A 17670-nucleotide genomic window follows, 5' to 3' on the forward strand; every position below is an offset into this window, starting at 1 on the left:
GATAACAGTGGTAAGGATGTCATAGGGTGGTGGTGCAGATGAAATAATTAGTATATGTACCTCTGGGAACAGGGCCAGAGCACAGAAAGAGCACGGGAGCGTTTGGTGGGGTTAGCATTGTGCAGCGTACAGTCTGGCGGCGGGGGCCGTCATAACAGGCTGGGCTCTAATAATAGAAATGTGTTGAAAGTGACGGGCAGCACAGAACAGGGAGGGAGAACCTGGCGGCTGGGCCAGGGCATCAGGAACACTTTAAGGAGGGTGTGGTGGCCGAGCTTGGGCTTGAAGACTGATGAGGGCTCTTCTAGACAGACAAGGAAGGACATTGCGGATAGACAGATCAGCGTGGACAGGCAGGGAGGTGTGAAACAGCGTTGCTTTCTGGGATCGTGCGTGGTTTGGAGCACAGGGCGGGACAGGGCGGGACTCGCGCAGGGGGCTGCAGGGCCGGGCAGGGGCTCGGCAGGCCGTGTTTGCAGCCCACGAACAGCACAGGGAGTGTCGGACTCGACGCCCCTGAGCCTGTACCAGAACGCCGCGCACTTTTCCTGAGTTGTTATAACCTTCACAGTCACAGCTTTTAATGCCCACACGTGTCTCTGGGGCAAACGTATCATGATGTACAATTCCTGTAATGATGGATGTTGAAGTTGCTTCCCTGTCTGTGTCAAAACGAAAATCGTTATAATGCACATTGATATGCATGCTGTGTCATCCGTTTTGGGGAGGTCTCCTGGGACCAATTCCCACGCCTTCCCTTGGGGTCCCTCCCCTCTCCCCTGGCTGTGGGGAGGGGCGCAGGCACCCAGCTCTCTGTCCTTACAGTTCCCAAGTGCAGAAGAAAGAAGGAACTTGACACAGGTCTAGGCATCCTCACGAGCGTTCTCATTTAATCCTCAACATAGGAGAGGTGAGCATCGTCCTCATTTTAAGGGGGAAACTGAGGCTCACAGTCTGCTCCCACCACATCTTACTACTAATCATAAAAAGAAGGACATTACAAAGCTTCAGAGCGTTTTCAAAGCTCTGCAGTCATGGTTCTCTGAGCCTCAGTTTCCTTATCTGTAAAAGGGGGATCATTGAAGTAAAGAGGGCTAATGTTTATTGAACATTTACTATCTGCCAGCTTCTATTATTGGGCACTGTTATGGTCCTCATGTTACAGATGAGGAAACTGAGACACAGAGAGGTTAAGTAACTTGCCCAAGGTCCCACAGCTGGTAAGTGGTGAGGCCAGGATTTGAATGCACTTTTGCTGCAGAGCTGTGCTGTGTGCTCAGTGCATCTTCCTCATGTGGTTTTGAGAGAATTAAATGAGACAGTTACGTGAAGTGCTTAGCTTGGGGCCTGCTACCTCGTAAGTGCTCAGTAACCATCTCTTGGTGGAATTCTCATTGTTGACCCTTATTACCTTCGTAGATGATTCTTTGTAGGCCTCGTGTTCTTCCTTTTATCCCTAAGGTTGATCCCCTCCTCAACACATAGGCCAGGTGTAAACTAGTGTCTGCTCAGATGTCCTCTCGCCCGGGCACCCACACTCCCACGCTCTGTCCTCAGAGCCTGACCCGCTCTTGGCAGTGACATCCTGGCACAGAGGCAGAGGATGGCCTCCAGCTGATTGTCTCCTGGCTTTAGTAGCAGTGCCTTAGGAAGGCAGTATGCTTTCTGGGAGCCCAGGAAATAACGAGACATCTAATTCAGTCATCCAAACTGGGGACAATTTCCATAGCAGAAACTGTGACCCTGTGAATGTGAAGTGTAAAATTTCCACCCAAACACGTGTTCGCTGTTTCGAAGTCTCTGCGTTCACTCTCGTTTCCGAGGAGCTTGGTTCTGTGTTCTCTCAGAGCTCCTTGGGAAACCAGTGGTGGCAGGCGCCAAAGGTTTTAGACAAATGCTTACAGTCCCTCTGTCCCCCCGATGGAGAATGAGATGATCCTGGTCTGCTTGCGGTGTCTGGTCGAGAGGGGACACTGGTTTTGTTTGTGGAATTGAAATGACCCCTGCCAAGCTCTCTGATTACCAAAAAGTTGACTCCCTACTTTGCGGAGTGAGAAGCCCTCTGTCTGCACGGGCAGGATGGCCTGTCCCGTGCGTTCACGTCTGCTCTCTCCTTTGGTCAGTGTGGCTCCGCACTCCAGAGGGGGCAGCCGAGCCTCTGTTGAGGCCAGTGGGTCAGGGAGCAGGAGAGTTCTGGTCATCTGTGCACAGTGGCAGCTCTGTAACTTCCCACCGGACCTTACCTCCCGCTCACTGCCTTTTCTCTTTCTTTCCTCTCCTTTCCAGGTGCCTCCAGGCCCAGAATCGGGAACGGCGCTGGTGGCGTGCGATCTGAGTGCCTGTGCAGGAACCCGCTGCACTTGGTGAGGTGGGCATGGGAGACCAAGCCCAGCTGACCAGAGACCCCGTTTTCTTCCAGACTGAGGGGAAAGGCGGTGGGACCTCCCCACCTGCCCCACAGAAGATGCAGTTTTTCGGCCGCCTGGTCAATACCCTCAGTAACGTCAGCAACTTGTTCTCGAACCCATTCCGGGTGAAGGAGGTGGCTGTGGCCGACTATACCTCGAGTGGCCGGGTTCGGGAGGAAGGGCAGCTGATTCTGTTCCAGAACACTTTCCATCGCACCTGGGACTGCGTCCTGGTCAACCCCAGGAACTCACAGAGTGGATTCCGGTGGGTAATGATCAGCTATGACACGCTTCTTTCCTTTGACACCGTCCAGGTCTCAGACTGGAGGTCCCTCAGAGGAGCATCTTCTTTGGGGCTACATCTCAGGGGTCCAGAGAGGGTGGCAGAGAGGGGACTGCTCTTAGAATGCAGGGAAGGCTTTCTAGACCCCACACCTTCTGGCCCATCAGGGTCCTGTGGCAGGGTGTGGGGATAGAAGACCGGGCTGTATCCTGCCTCAGTCTTGACTCGTGCAGATGGAGGGAGGAGGAAGGGCGGGGATGCTGAGAAGGGTCAGATTGGGTAAGGCCCAGGGATCCCCTGTAGCCCTGATCTTTAAAGGCGCGACCGTCCTTGTCGGGCTGCACAGGGGTTGTTGAGGAGGGCCTGTAGGGGCTGGACAGCTGTCACTTTTCAGGGCATGCTGGGCCTCCCATGGGCTAGAGGGAAGGGTAGCAAGCCAGGACAGGGCTGAAGGGACCGAGCCAGCTGCAGGGCTGGTTGAGAAAAGTGGAGGGGAGTGGCCAAGGACCCCAAATGCAGGGTCCAGAGGAGCTTGACGGACTAGCGTTGAGTTGGCTGGTACTGAGAGCCCTTCCTCCCGTGTTCACCCATCTGGCTTTTCCTGTCATCCCTCCGTTCACCATGCATCGGCGACCTCCAGTGTCTCCAGAGCCCAGGGCCCTGGGCTAGGCCCAGCTGGCGCTGTGAGATGACAGAACATGCTCTGTGTCTTCAAGGAATGTGCAGTCCTTGGGGGAGGCCCCCCTGCAAACCAGGCGTTGTAATACCGTGTGAGGAACAGTGGGGTCACAGGAGGTGATGGCTCCCTGGTGGGCTACTCTGCATCTGGAGGAAAGAGTAGGAGTGTATCTAGCAGAACAAAGTGGATACGGTCGTTTCAGATGTGCAGAGGCGTGGAGGGGGAGCCTGCAGGCAGATGGCTCTGGCTGGACTCTGGGTGCATCCAGGGCTCTGGTGAGAAGGGAGGCTGCAGGGAACCTCTGGGCATCATTCTGATTGAGGAGGCACGGCAGCAAGAGTATCAGAAGGTGTCGAGCTGCCAGTCAGGGTCCAGCCACCAGGAGAAGAGCGAGGCAGGGGATCAGGGCCCCTGCTAATCAGGGGAGAATTCAGGGCCCGGCTCCAAAAGGAAACTGAGGCAGAGGCACCCACAGTGGGACTGTGCACCCAGTCCAGACGCAGTGTTAACACAGGAGGACTAGTCTAAACTCTGGGTGCAGATGGGCCTGAGCTGCTGGCCCTGGTCAGGACGGTCCGGCTTCCACCTGCAGCTGCAGAAGCTCCCCAGGCCTGCAGCTGAGGGCTGCTGTTCCGACTATGCAGCTGGCCAGGCTGTGGGTCCACTCCTTCTGAAGGGCATTCACCCTTACGTTTGAGGTGCCCTACCTGGGGCTCCCCCACCCTCCACGTGCACGTCATCACCAAGTCCTGTCAGTTGTCAATATCCCTTGACAGGAGTCCAGATTTTTCTCAGTGAGCTTGAGCCCCACTGTGGGCAGACCGCCGTCCCGGGGGGTTAAACACTTTGCCAACGGTTTATTAGCTACCCCTGTACCGTTACTGCCCTTGATTGGGTGGCACCTTATAGTTTACAGTGCTTTCACATGTGGTCCACTAGCATGTCCTCCTACCACCCGTTGAGGTAAGAAGGAAGGCAGTATCCCATCTTATGGATGAGAAAACTGAGGCTCAGGGATGAGAAGTGATCCATCCAAGCTTGCACAGGAGGCAGTGAAGAAACAGAATCCATGTCTTCTGGTTCCTACTCCATTTCTCTTTCTGTGCTGCAGTGGTGTTTTCATGTATTTAGATCGAATAAGGAGCATTACTGGGTGGGGTTGCACGCTAAGCACAGGTCTCCTCTTGGAGTTCCTGATGTCCCTCACTGGCTCTGGAGCCTTTTTCTTTTTCTCTCTACCTGCTCCCACCCAAGCATTTCCATTTCAGCAGATGGCATCACCATCCATCTATGTGGTTGCTCAATCCAGAAATCCAGGGGTGATCCTTGATTCCTCGGGCTCCCTCACCCCCAGATCCAGGTCGTTGCCGAGTTCTTTTGGGTTCTCCTCCCAAGTATGTCTTGGGTCTGCTGCTGCTTCTCTATTAATTATGCTTAGGTTCGGCTCCAGTGATAGAAAGCCCAACATAATAGTTGTTAAACAGAATAGAATTTTAATTCTATCCTAAGTGACAGCCACGGCAGGTAGGGCTAGTGTGGCCGCTCTGCTCCTCAGTGTCCTCAGGGGCCCAGGCTCCTTCTGTCTTGTTGCTCCACCATGTGTGGCCTCTGTTCTCTGCGTCACCACGTGGTCCCAGATGGCCACACCAGATCCAGCCATCACATCCACCATTCCAGCGAGCAGAAAGGCGGAAGGGCAGGGTAAGAAGGGCATTCCTCTTTAGGGACACTTCTCAGAAGTTGCACACATGCCTTCCACCTGAGTCCCATTGGCCAGGACTTAGTCACATGGCCACGACTAACTGCAAGGGAGCCTGGGAAGTGTAGCCTATATTCCAGCCACGTGCCAATCCAAAATCAGGGCTGCTGTTCCCCTCCGTTTTGCTGCTGGCTCTCTTCAGGCTGTGGTCCTCGTGCACGTGGACTCCTGCTGCACTGCCCCCTCCCCAGGCTGTTGCTCCGCCTGCAGTCTTGCTCTCCTCCCAGCCTCTTCCAGTCTGCTGTCAGAGTGATCTTTCTAGAGGACAAATCTGGTTATTCTCTCCCCTGTTTAACTCTTCAAGGGCTTCCTATTTCCTTAACACAGCAGGTGCTTAGCATGGCTTAAAAGGGCCGCTAGTGGGGCCGTGCCTCTCCCTCTGGTCTCCACTTGTGCCACCCTGTGCTCCTGGCCCTTGCCCAGACCCTTCCCTAGCCTGCAACACTTTCCCCTTCCTTGGTGGCCTCCCTTCTGCTTGCCCTTCTGGCTTTCAGGCTAGAGTAGGTGCTTCTGCTGTGTGTCTCGGTAGCACCCTATCCCAGTGCCCAGTAGACCTCCTTCCCGGTAGACCACAAACCCCATGGGGGTAGGGGCTGGGTCTGCCTTGTCCACCCCGCTGTGATTCCCCAGCACCCAGCAGGATGCCTGGCACAGATCAGGTTTGTGAGAAGTGTGATGTATTCCTTCAGCTTTAACAGTATTTACTGAGGGCCCGTGTACCAGGGGGCTGGGACACTGTTGGATTCTGGGCTGTCGCAGGCGTGAGCTGGGCAGCGGGAGTGCAGCTTGGAGAGTAGGATGCTGGAGGTGAGGTTATGAAGAGCTGCAGAAATGCTAACGCCCAGCAAGCAGTAGGGTGTGACCTGGGAGCGAGGGCTGCGGTGGGCGAGGTCAGGGCACTGTGCCTGCGCCCTGGGGTTCTCCCTGGGGTGGTCATCGTAGGGTCTCCGCACTGCTCTGAACACCCTGCAGTTTGTGGAGAGAAAGCTTGGTATGTTAGACTTCCTTTTCAGGGGACTGAGGTTCTGTTTTAAATGTCTTCTCCTTTATTTGCCTAGAGGGCTTTGAACTGTCCCCAAGGTACTTAAGTGTGTTAGAGGTAGATGTCAGGTCCTGCTCCAGCCTCCGGCTCTGGGTAGGAGTGTTCCTGTTGTTCGTAGCTGCTCTTAGCCGGCAGGCGTAGCTTCAGGGTTGGCAGGGAATCAGGATCTTCTGAACCCTCAGGTTGTATTGCCTAAGGCCTGTGAGTCCCACAGCACCCCTGCTGGGCGGCGAGGTGGGCTCTGGCTGATCCAGATGACAACAACAACGATAATAACGTCTGCGTCATATTGGTGCATACCATGTGTGAGGCACTGAGGTCTCAGTATTGAGTCCTTGTCCTCACAACAGTCCCAGGAGGCAGGGGTATTATTGACCCCGTCTTACAGAGGCGGAAACATGGCTCAAAGAATGTAAGTAACTTGCCCAAGGTCACACAGCAGGTCAGCAGCAGAGCTGGGTTCAGACCCAGGCATTCTGGCTCCAGAACCCACCTCTCTCTTCTCTTCCACCAGGGCTGCTTTGCAGTTTGGCCAGCTGGGCGGGGCTCAGCTCTCCGGGGGCCCATCCTTGGGCCATGTCTGACATATGGTCCAGGGCCCTGGCTCTTCTGCTGTGAGCCCCGGCGTGGTCACTGGCAGCACTGCTGTGTACATTGTGATAACGTCCGTACTTCTGTTCCTGGTACGGATTAATCATTTACTGCTGACATTTACTTGTGACACATGATGTTTGATGAACTCCGCCAGCGCCTCACTGGCATCTCAGCAGACGCACGGCTGCACTTCCCAGGAATCCCGGGAGGAAAGATCAAAGCATGTGCGACATGTGGTCTTTGCTTCTCGAACGGGGCCTGCCCTTTGAGGCCCTCTGCGCTTCCGCCGTGGGACTTTGCCATGAAACTGCTTGTCAGGAAACCTCAGACGGGCTGGGTGGCCTGCGTCCTGGCCACGTACCCTGTGACTTGCTCGTTCACCCGTTTATGCAGCCCACAGCCCATCTTCACCAAGCAGATTGAATACGGCAGGTCTCTGCCCTCACAGAGCTGAGGCAGCGGCCGGCCAAGGTGGATCTGTCCTGGCGTCCAGCGGGGTAAATGTCATCATGGGCTCGTGTAAAGCTCTTATGTCCCCGGAACAGACCTCCCCCTTGCACTTCTTTCTTTGCCCTCGCTCTTCCGTCTGCTAAGACTGCTCTCCCCGCTCCTTCACTCGCCTCACGGTCCCTGTGCTGTGAGCCTGTCCTCACCCCTGTCCTCCCTCAGCACTGTCCATACTTCTGTCAGCCCCTCTTGCCTTGGATGGCCACATGTCCGTTTGCATCTCTGTCTCCCCCACTAGACCAGAGAGCTCCTCAGGCACAGTGCCTGGGTCTGAGTCGTTCCTCCTAATGCCCGGGGTAGAGCCGGGCACTCAGGAGGCGTGCGGTAAATATTTGTTGCTTGGGTGAATGAATCCGTGACCACTGAGGGTACAAGTGTGCTGGACAGGAGGGCTCGAAAAGGCTTCTCTGGGTAGTTGGGTTAGAGATGGACTTTAAAAGATGAGGAAGGTTTCACCAGGAGAAGGTGTGAGAGAGGGCACTGCAGGGAGAGGGGATGTCATATGCAAAGGCATGGAGGGAGGGATGGACGGAGGAGAGCTTTGGAGAAGCAGTGAGGAAGGGCTTGTGCTCGGCTTTGAAACTGGGGAGTTGGAACCCCTGTAGCCTAATGGTCCTTGGCCATTTTTTGGTCCAGGACCTCCTTGAGAGTCCCAGGGGATCCTCTTCACCACCAAATGTGCATCCACACGTTTGCACACAATTTCACGAGGTTCATAGACCCCCTGAGGCTTATTCACGGGCTGCTCCCACTGAGGCAGAGGCTTCCCAGAGCTGACGCCAGGTGGCTTCAGTCTAGGGGTTCAGTTCTAGAAGAGAGAGAAGACACAGCCCCATGAGTCCTCCACTTCAGCAACCTTTTCTCTGAATCTTTCTTTCACCTCCTTGCTCTAACCCAAACGAGGCTCTGCCCTGAGGACACTGCTTCCCCTGCAGGCCGCTCCAGAGTTTTCTCTCCCAGTCTTTCTCCCACGGAACCTGGAGGTGGGAAGGGGTCCTCCTCGCCCCTCAGCCTTGATGCTCACATCGTCCTATGATGCCACCCGCTCTCTCTCCTGGTGGCAGGCACCTGCGACCCTGGATGCTCCTCTCATCCTCAGATCTCCTGTCTCTCCAGCTCCTTCTCGCTAGTCCTCTGAGTGCCAGGTCCCTCTACCCTTGCAGACGGGACTGACCCTACCACCTTTCCAATCCCCATCCCTTTCATGGACTTCACTTCTTACCCAGCTTAAACACCATGGCCCATCGATACAGTCACACCCTTGCACACACTCTCTGCTCTCCTGTCGCTCTCTCTCTTCATCCTATTTGCTTGGCGAAACACTGACACTAGTTAATTCCAGTTCTCCACCATGGCTGGAGGAACACGCCTCCGTGCCGACTGGTCTCATTTTCAAACCACGACGTGAGTTGCTGAGGCCGGCCCCCTCAAGGTCACCATCCCCTCTCAGCCACTTCAGGACATCACTTCAGCAATTCTTTCCTCTCTCCTACATAATTTCCCCTCTTTACTAGATATTTTCCATTCCTGTACAAATGTGCTGGGTTTTTTTCTGTTTAAAAATGATCTGTTTCTTGCCTCCGCTTGACGCTCAGGCACTGCCTCTGTTCAGCTGTCTTCAATTCCTGTCCTCCTAGTCTCTAAACTTTTAGAAATAGTGAAATATAACACCCACACGGAAAAGTACAGCTTAATGCTTTATCACGAATACCTCTGTAACTACCATGCATGTCAAGAAATAGGAACCTGTGGCACCCCGGAAGCCCTCCTTTCCCCGGTTTCCCCCAAAGAAAGGTAACCATTAACCTGACTTTTACGGTAATTGCTTTTGTGTCTGGCTTCTTTGCTCATTATTTTGTGTGTGAGATTTATATACGTTTCTGCATGCAGCTGTGTCAGTCATTTTCAATGCAGTGGAACTGCATTGTGTAACTATATCGCAATTTTATTTATTCATTCCAGTGTTGATGGGAATTTGGGTTGTTTCTAGTTTTCATGGTGCACATATGCCTGCATTTCTCTTAGGCATCTGTCTAGGAGTAGAATTGCTGAGTCAGGCCATACCTGTCCTCGGCTGTAGTGGGTCCTGCCCGTCTGTTGTCCCACTGGCAGCAAATGAGATTTCTTGTTACTTCGCATCCTCTGGTACTTGGTGTTGCCAGTTTTAAGAAATTTTGTCATTCTGTTGGGTTTGTGGTGGTATGTTATTGTGGTTCTAATTTGCGTTTGCCTGATTACCTATGAAGTTCAGCACCTTTTGGTAAGTTGATTAACCATTTGGCTATCCTCTTCAGTGAATGAATGCTCGGTTCTCTGACCATTATAAAAATAAAGTTCTTTTTCTTATAGAGTTTTAAGAGGGTTGTTTTGTGCATCTGTATTCCAAATACACACCTTTGGTTGGTTATATACGTTGTGGTCACCCAGGCAGTGATTTGCCTTTTACTTTCTTAATGATATCTATTGATAAACAACAGTTCTAAGTCTTAGTGAAGTCAAATTTTTTCATCTCCTTTGTAGTGAGTTTTTGTCTACTATTTAAGAAAGTCCCTTTTCTGCCATGAGGTCGTGAGGCTGTTTTTCTATATTATCTTCTAGATGCTTTATTATTTTGCCTTTTATAACTAGATTGATAATCTACTTGGAATTGATTTTTTTAATGTACGGTGTGAAATAGGGCTCAGGTTTCTTTTCTTTTTTTCCATCTGGAGATCCAATTTTCTAGGCCCTTTTACTGAAGATCGTTTTTTTCCACTGCTCTAGAATGCCACACTGGTCATAAATCAGGTGTCCCTCTATGAATAGATTTGTTTCTAGTCACTGTTCTATTTTTCTTTTCTTGCACCGATACCGTGCTGTCTTAATTTGTGTAACTTTATAGTAGATCTTGATATCTGGTAGAACAAGTTCTGCACCTTGTTCTTCAAGATTATTTTGGCTATTCTTAGCTCTTTGCATTTTTACCAGAAAAAAGTTCCACACACAAAACAAGCAAGCAAGCAAGCCAACAAAAAATTAAACCTTTGGTCTTGAGATTTTGATTGTGATTGCATTGATTCACTTTGGTGAAAATTGACAAGTTTGTATTATTTAGCCTTCCAATCTATGAACCTGGAATATCGTCCCATTTTTTTAGGTTTTCTTTAATTTCTCTCAATAATGCTTTGTGGTTTTCTGCACAGAAGTTTTAGACATATTTTGTTAGATTTATTCCTAGTGTTTGAAATTTTTTGATGTTATTGCATTTAATTTAATTATTTAATAAATGATATTTGTTAAAATTTAATTTGCTGTTTGTTGCTGTATATAGCCATGCAGTTGATTTTTGTATATTCACGTTGTATTCGGCAACCTTGCTAAACTCATTTATTAGTTCTAATAAATTATCTGTAGAATTTTTTGGATTTTCTAAGAACACAATCATATCGTCTATCAATAGTGACAGTTTTATTTCTTCCTTTCCAATCTGTATACTTTTTATTTTTTTGCCATACTGCACTGGCAAAGATGGCCAGTAAAATGGTGAAGCAAGCATCCTTATCTTCTTCCTGATCTCAAAGGGGCAAGCTTCAACATCTTACCATTAAGTATGATGTTTATCCTAGGTTTTTTGTAGATACCCTCTATTATATTAAGGAAGTTCCCTTTTATTTTCAGTTTTTTAAGAGCTTTGTTTTTTAAAAAATTCATGAATGCATGTTGTATGTTATCAAATGCTTATACTGCAACAATTGAGGTTTTTTGTCTATTAGCTTGTTAGTTTTTCCTTTATTTTGTCAGATAGGTGAATTATATTACTTGATTGAGAGGTTGATTTTCAAATGTTAAAGCAGCCATATATTCTTGGAATAAATCTCTCCTTGTCATGATGGAGTATCATTTGTGTATATTGCCAGATTAAATCAAGTATTTGTTTAAGATTTTTTGTATCTATGTTTATGAGAGATGTCGTCCTGTAATTTTCTTTTTAAAAACTATTCTTGGGGCTGGCCTGGTGTCATAGCAGTTAAGTTCACGTGCTCTGCTTTGGCAGCCCGGGATTTGCAGGTTCGGATCCCAGGTGCGGACCTACGTACCGCTTATCAAGCCATGCTCTGGCGGCATCCCATATAAAGTAGAGGAAGATGGGCATGGATGTTAGCTCAGGGCCAATCTTCCTCAGCAAAAAAGAGGAGAATTGGCAATGGATGTTAGCTCAGGGCTAATCTTCCTCAAAAAAGAAAAACCTATTCTTGTCAGGTTTTGGTGTCCGCTTTATGGTGGCCTAATAAAAAGAGTTGAGAAGTATTCCTTCTCCTATTTTCTGAAAATTATTTAAGATTGATATCTAGTCTGTCAATCTTTGTCTTTTCATTGGAGTAATTAGTCCATTTACATTTAACGTAATTACTTGTATATTTGTGTTAAAATCTACCATCTTGCTCTTTGTTTTCGGTTTATGCCATAGGTTGTTGTTCCCTTTTTTCTCATTTTTTGCTTTCTTTTGGCTTGATCAAGTTTTTGGTGGTATTTTTTTGGGAGGGGGGCGTTTCCTCTGTCCATTAGCTGTTTTATTAATGTTTTAGTAGTTAAAGACTACTGGGATGCATAAAGATTGCAGTATGCATCCTTGACTTGTTACAGCCTACTTTAAATTGGTACTTCTGCCACTTCCCTGACAATGCAAAAACCTTTGATCACTTCAATTCCATTCATCCCTCTCTTGCCTTTTGTGATATTGTGATGTATTTTAATTGAATATGTATGTAAATATCTATATCTATATCTATCTGTCTATCCCCCAAACATTATTGTTGGTTATAACAGCCAATTTAGATTTGCCCACATATTTGCCCTTTCCATTGTGCTTTATTCTTTTCCTGCATTATCATGCTTCCATCTGAGATTTCTTTCTGCCGAGGGAACTCCCTTTAGTAACTCTTAGTGCAAATCTACTGACAGTTAACTCACTGTTTTTGTTTGTCTGAAAATTACTGTATTTTACCTTTATTTTTGAAATACAACTTCATTGAATAGAATTTTAGGCTGATAGTTATTTTCTTTTATCTTTTTAAAGATACAGTTTCATTTTCTTCTCACTTCCATTGTTTCTGTCAGCAGTCAACTATCAGTCCTCTTATATTATCAATCAGTAATTTTATTGCTTCTGTTCTATTCTACCTTTCCCCTCCTTCTGGAATTCCAGTTACATTATGTTAAAAAAAGCCCTTTATACCATTTCCCATATGTCTCCTAATCTGTTTTAATGCATTATCCTTCCTTTTTCTCTTTTAGCTTTGGTTGGGATATTTTTTGCCAACCTATTTCCCCAATCTTTTCTGCTTTGTCTAGTCTGCTATTAACCCATCTGTTGAATTCTTTTTTGTGTGTGTGTGGGGGCGGGGGGAAGACCAGCCCTGAGCTGACATCCAATGCCAATCCTCCTCTTTTTTGCTGAGGAAGACTGGCCCTGGGCTAACGTCCATGCCCATCTTCCTCTACTTTATATGGGACACCACCACAGCATGGCCTAACAAGTGGTGCGTTGGTGCGCGCCTGGGATCAGAACCGGTGAACCCTGGGCCGCCACAGCAGAGCGTGCACACTTAACCGCTTGCGCTACCGGGGCGGCCCCCTATCCCATCTGTTGAATTCTTAATTTCAGTTATTGTATTTCCCAGTTCTAGAATGTTCAATTCATTCTTTTTTATAGATTTCATCTTTTATTTTCTTGAATATGTCAATCAGATTTTTTAAAAGTCTGTATTTTTTTACTCAAATATCTGGATCACCTGTGGTTTCTGTTTCTATTGTCTATTTTTTTCTCTTGGACCTCTTTGGTCATTTTGGCATGCCTGGTAATTTTTGTTTGCATGCTGGATATTATGTATAAAAAATTATTGAGGTTCTGGATGGTGTTATCTTCCTTCAAAATATTTAGTTAAGGCTGCATTTCAGGCTTTGTGAAGATTGGTCTGTCTTGAGTTTGCCCTCACTCCTCCGTCATAATCTTTACTCTTCGGGGGTAGAAGTTCTTAAATCTCAGCTGAGGGCCTAGGCTTTACCAGGGTCCTGCTACCTTGGTGGACCTTGAACTCTAATCTCTATTTCCCAAGTACTGAAAAACTGCCAAAATTTCTACTCAGCTCTGTAATCTCCCTGCTGCTATTTTGTTTTTTTTTTTAATTGGTTTTTTTTTTTTTGAGCAGGAGAGGCCCTGAGCTAACAATCTGTTGCCAGTCTTCCTCGTTTTTTCATTTTTTTTCTTCTCAAAGCCCCAGTAGATACTTGTATGTCATAGTTGTACTTCCTTCTAGTTGCTCTGTGTGGGACACCACCTCAGCATGGCTTGATGAGCGGTGCATAGGTCCACACCCAGGATTGGAAGCGGCAAACCCCGGGCTGCCGAAGCAGAGAGCGTGAACTTAACCGCTATGCCACTGGGCCAGCCCTGGCTGCTGCTATTTTCTATTTGGTTTCTTGACGTCTTGCTTTGCATAGCTCATGAGGGAAAATTGCATGCAGAATTTTGGGCTCACTTCTCGGTGATTTCCTCACGTTCTGGCCGTCTTGGAAACTCTGAACGCCAGCCTCTCTCTGCCCAGCCTTGTAGGAATGCTGGAGGCGAGGCTGTAGTTTTACACTTGGCCTTTACGTCCTGCACCACGGATCCCAAAGCACTTGAGTAAAAATGTGGGGCTTATCTTGTGTGCTTCCCTTCTCTCTAAAATCTTGGCCCTGTATGCCTTGCCTGCCTTGGGTTCTCTCCAGTGCCTTCAATAGTTGTTTGAATTTAATCCTGCCTTTATATTTGTTTTCAACTGGAATGCTAGTCTGATACAAACTCTTCTCTCATAGCCAGAAGTGGAGGTGCATCCTGCAAGTTTGATATGTAATATTTGCATTGCCATTGAGTCAAGATATTTCCTAAATTTCACCATGACTTCTTGTTTGAATTATAGATAATTTATATGTATCTTTTTTTTTTTGAGGAAGATTGGCCCTGAGCTAACATCTGTTGCAATCTTCCTTTTTTTCTTTTTTCTCCCCAAAGCCCTACTACATAGTTGTATATCCCAGTTGTAGGTCCTTCTCTTTATATGGGATGCTGCCTCAGCATGGTTTGATGACCGGTGAGTAGGTCCTCGCCCAGGATCCAAACCGGCAAACCCTGGGCCACCAAAGCAGAACGTGTGAACTTAACTGCTACGCCACCGGGCCGGCCCCTATATGTATCTTGGTTAATTTTCAAACATATGGAAAATTTTTAATTATCTTTTTGTTATTGATTCCTAAATTAATTGCATTGTGGTCAGAGAACATAGTCTAAATATTTTCAGGTCTTTGAAATTTGTTCAGATTCGCTTTATGGGCCAACATAGGTCCAAGATTTATAACTTCGTATGTGTGTGCTTGAAAAGAATGTATTCTGTAGTTGGTGGGAATAGTGTTTTGTATATGTCTGTTAGGTCAAATTTACTAATTATTCTATATCCAGTAGGGTTTTTTTTTTCAGTCTGTTGTATAAGTAACTAATAGAAAATATTAAAATATCTCCGTGTGATTGTGGATTTGTCTAGTTCTCTTAATTCTGTCATTTGATTTTTTAAATTTTGGATCTTTATTATTAGGTGCATATTAATTTATAATTGTCATATTTTCCTAGTGAATTGAAACTTATATTTATGAATTGTCCCTTTTTTTTCTGGTAATGTTTTTTGCTCTAAATTCTGCTTTGTCTAATGTTAATATAGCTTCACCAACTTTCTTTTGGCTATTATTTGTATAATATATCTCCTTATATCTTTAATCTTGTAAAGAGTATATAGTTGTCTTTTTCTTCTATTGTCCTATTATTCCTTATATTTATTTGGAACATTTAGTCTGTTTATATTTAATGTAATGCTGATATATTTGGGTTTAAATCTACCATCTTACTGTTTGCTTTCTTTTTTTTTGGTTGCACCTAATTTTATTTTCTTTATTCCTTTCTTTCTTGTCTTCTTTTGCATTTATTTTTATTTTTTGTTTTGCTTTAGTTAGCTTTATTGAGATGCAGTTTACAACAAAAAAACTTACCAAGTGTACCGTTCCATGAGTTTTGGTAAAAGTACACACCCATGTGACCATCACCACAATCAAGATGTGGAACATTTCTGTTATCTGGAAAATTTCCTCCGTGCTCCTTTGCAGTAAGTCCTCTGCACCCACCACAGCCCCTGGCAAACTCTGATCTGCTTTCTATCACTATAGTTTTGCCTTTTAATTATACAACATTTAGTCTTATGAGTCTGACTTTTTTTTTCACTTAGCATGCTTTTGCAATTCGTTATTGGGGGTTTTCTTATCATTCCATTTTTTTCCCCTCTCTATTAGCTTGGAAGTTATATATCTACTGTTATCTTTTGGTGATAACTGTTGGGATACAGTTCTCCATGGGTCTCGCATGTTTCTGTACATCTTGTGAGCAGAGACACTGACTACCTTTGTTCCAGGCTATCTTTACAAGGATGTTTGTATAATATACAGCCTTGGAAGATAGAGCTAGGTCTCCCTCCAGAGCAAAGGGCAGGTTTGCTTACTGTCCTATGTAATAAAGAGAATATCTTCCTCCAGAGCAAAGCTCAGACAAATTTGCTTATTGACAATTATAGAAGATTCAAGTGCCCTACACTCAGAGTTTCTCTCTTTTAATGCAACATGAGCAGGTGTCACCTGACCCTCTTTATGTCACCCTGTGGGAACTGGATCCCAGGGAATTGGCACAAATGCTGATACTCTGGCTACTGCTATTGCCGTGAGTAATAAATCGCCCTTTGTCTTTGATCCAGGAATCTTGTGTCTTCTGCCAGCATCCAGGGAATTGTGTCAGGCCAACTTGTTAGTTTGCAAGTAGGGTAAAATCTGAACCCCTTCCCAGTTCTTGATACAACCCTAGAGATTGTAACACACATCCTTGGCCTTGCTGAAGTATAATTGGTACTTTAGCCTCTTCCAGGACAATGAAACAGTCTTAGAACCCTTTAACTTCGTTAATCCCCCCAGGCTTCTACGCCATGTGTTGTTTTTTTAATAATACTTTTATTTTAAGCCCAATAAGACATTATACTGTCAATATTTATTTAGATTCACCCACATTTTTACCATTTTCATGGTGCTTCATTTTTTCCCTACATCTTTGAACATCCATCTGGGATCAGGTTCCTTCTACCTGAAAAAATCGTTTTATATTTCCTTTTGTTAGGTCTGCTAATAACAAAGTCTCTCTCTCTCCCTTTTTTTTTTGTGTGACTAATGAAATGTTTTAATTTCAACTTCATACTTGAAGGGAAGTATGCTGGGCGTAGAATTCTCACTGGCATTTATTTCCTTTTTGCTCTTTAAGGATATCAGTCCATTATCTCTGGAAATCTCTGGCTTCCATTGTTGAGAAGCCAACTATCAGTCTAATGGTTGCCCTTTGAAGATAGCCTTTTTTCCTTGCTATTTTTAATATTTTCTCTTTGCATTTTGTTTTCAGCAGGTGTGACGTGGCACATGGGTCAATTATTGCTGTGTTATAATATGTTGACCAGTAAGTGTCATTCTCAGTTATTGCTGTATAACAAACTACCCCAAAACTTAGTGGCTTAAAACAGCACCAGTTATTTAGCCCACAAATCTGTAATTTGAGCAGAGCTTAGTAGGAAAGCCTCAGTCCTGTCCTACATGGCATTAGCTGGTGTGGCTTGTCTGCAGGATCCACTTCGAAGATGACTCCCTCACAACTGGCAAGTTGGTGCTGGCTGTTGGCTGTTCATATGGGGCCAAGAGTCATCTCTGTGGCTCGCCTCAGGTTCCCTGTGGCTTGGTGGTGGGTCCCAGGAGAAGAGAGGTAGAAGCTTCCAGTCTCTTAAGGCCTTGGTCCAGAAACTAGGGTAGCATCACTTTTGCCATATTCCATTGGTAAAGCAGTTACAGAGCCAGATTATAGGATAAAGAGACCAATTCCCACTGCTCAGTGGGAGGCATGTCAGGGAATTTGAGGACCATGTTTTAAAACCTCCACAAGGTCTCTAAGTTTGGATTTCTGTTTATTTTTCTTTTGTAGGGGAGGGCTCATAGGTATTTTAAATCAGTAGAATAATGTTTTTCATCAATTTTGGAAAGTTCACAGACATTAACTCTTCAAATGTGGCTTCTGTCCAGTTCTTCTCCTGCTCTGTTTTTGTGGCTCCACTTATATGTATGCTACATCTTTTTGTTACGTATCCCACGTCGCTTATCTGCTTTCCTCTACTTTCCATCCTTTTGTCTCTCCATGCTTTCTTCGGTTTACTCTTTTCAGACCTGTCTTTCTGTTTGCTAGTTTTCTCTTCAGCATTTATCCAATCTGCTATTATACCTAGCTGTTGAGTTCCTAATTGTGGTAATTGTATT

At 46.4% G+C, this 17670-nt stretch overlaps 1 protein-coding gene across 3 annotated transcripts in view; it reads left to right on the top strand.

Annotated features, from left to right (window-relative positions):
- The window catches only part of PLA2G6 (phospholipase A2 group VI), a 59076-nt gene that overhangs the window by 7393 nt on the left and 34013 nt on the right, over positions 1 to 17670 (top strand). For all 3 annotated transcript variants that reach the window (XM_014793202.2, XM_014793203.2, XM_087448926.1), the window contains exon 2: positions 2287 to 2673. In XM_014793202.2, coding sequence (XP_014648688.1) covers positions 2375 to 2673 — 299 coding nt within the window. In that variant the 5' untranslated portion in view covers positions 2287 to 2374. The remainder of the gene's footprint in view (positions 1 to 2286; positions 2674 to 17670) is intronic.

This window comes from Ceratotherium simum, chromosome 25 (assembly GCF_057802395.1).
Source record: "Ceratotherium simum simum isolate JZ-2026a chromosome 25, ASM5780239v1, whole genome shotgun sequence".
NCBI lineage: Eukaryota > Metazoa > Chordata > Mammalia > Perissodactyla > Rhinocerotidae > Ceratotherium > Ceratotherium simum.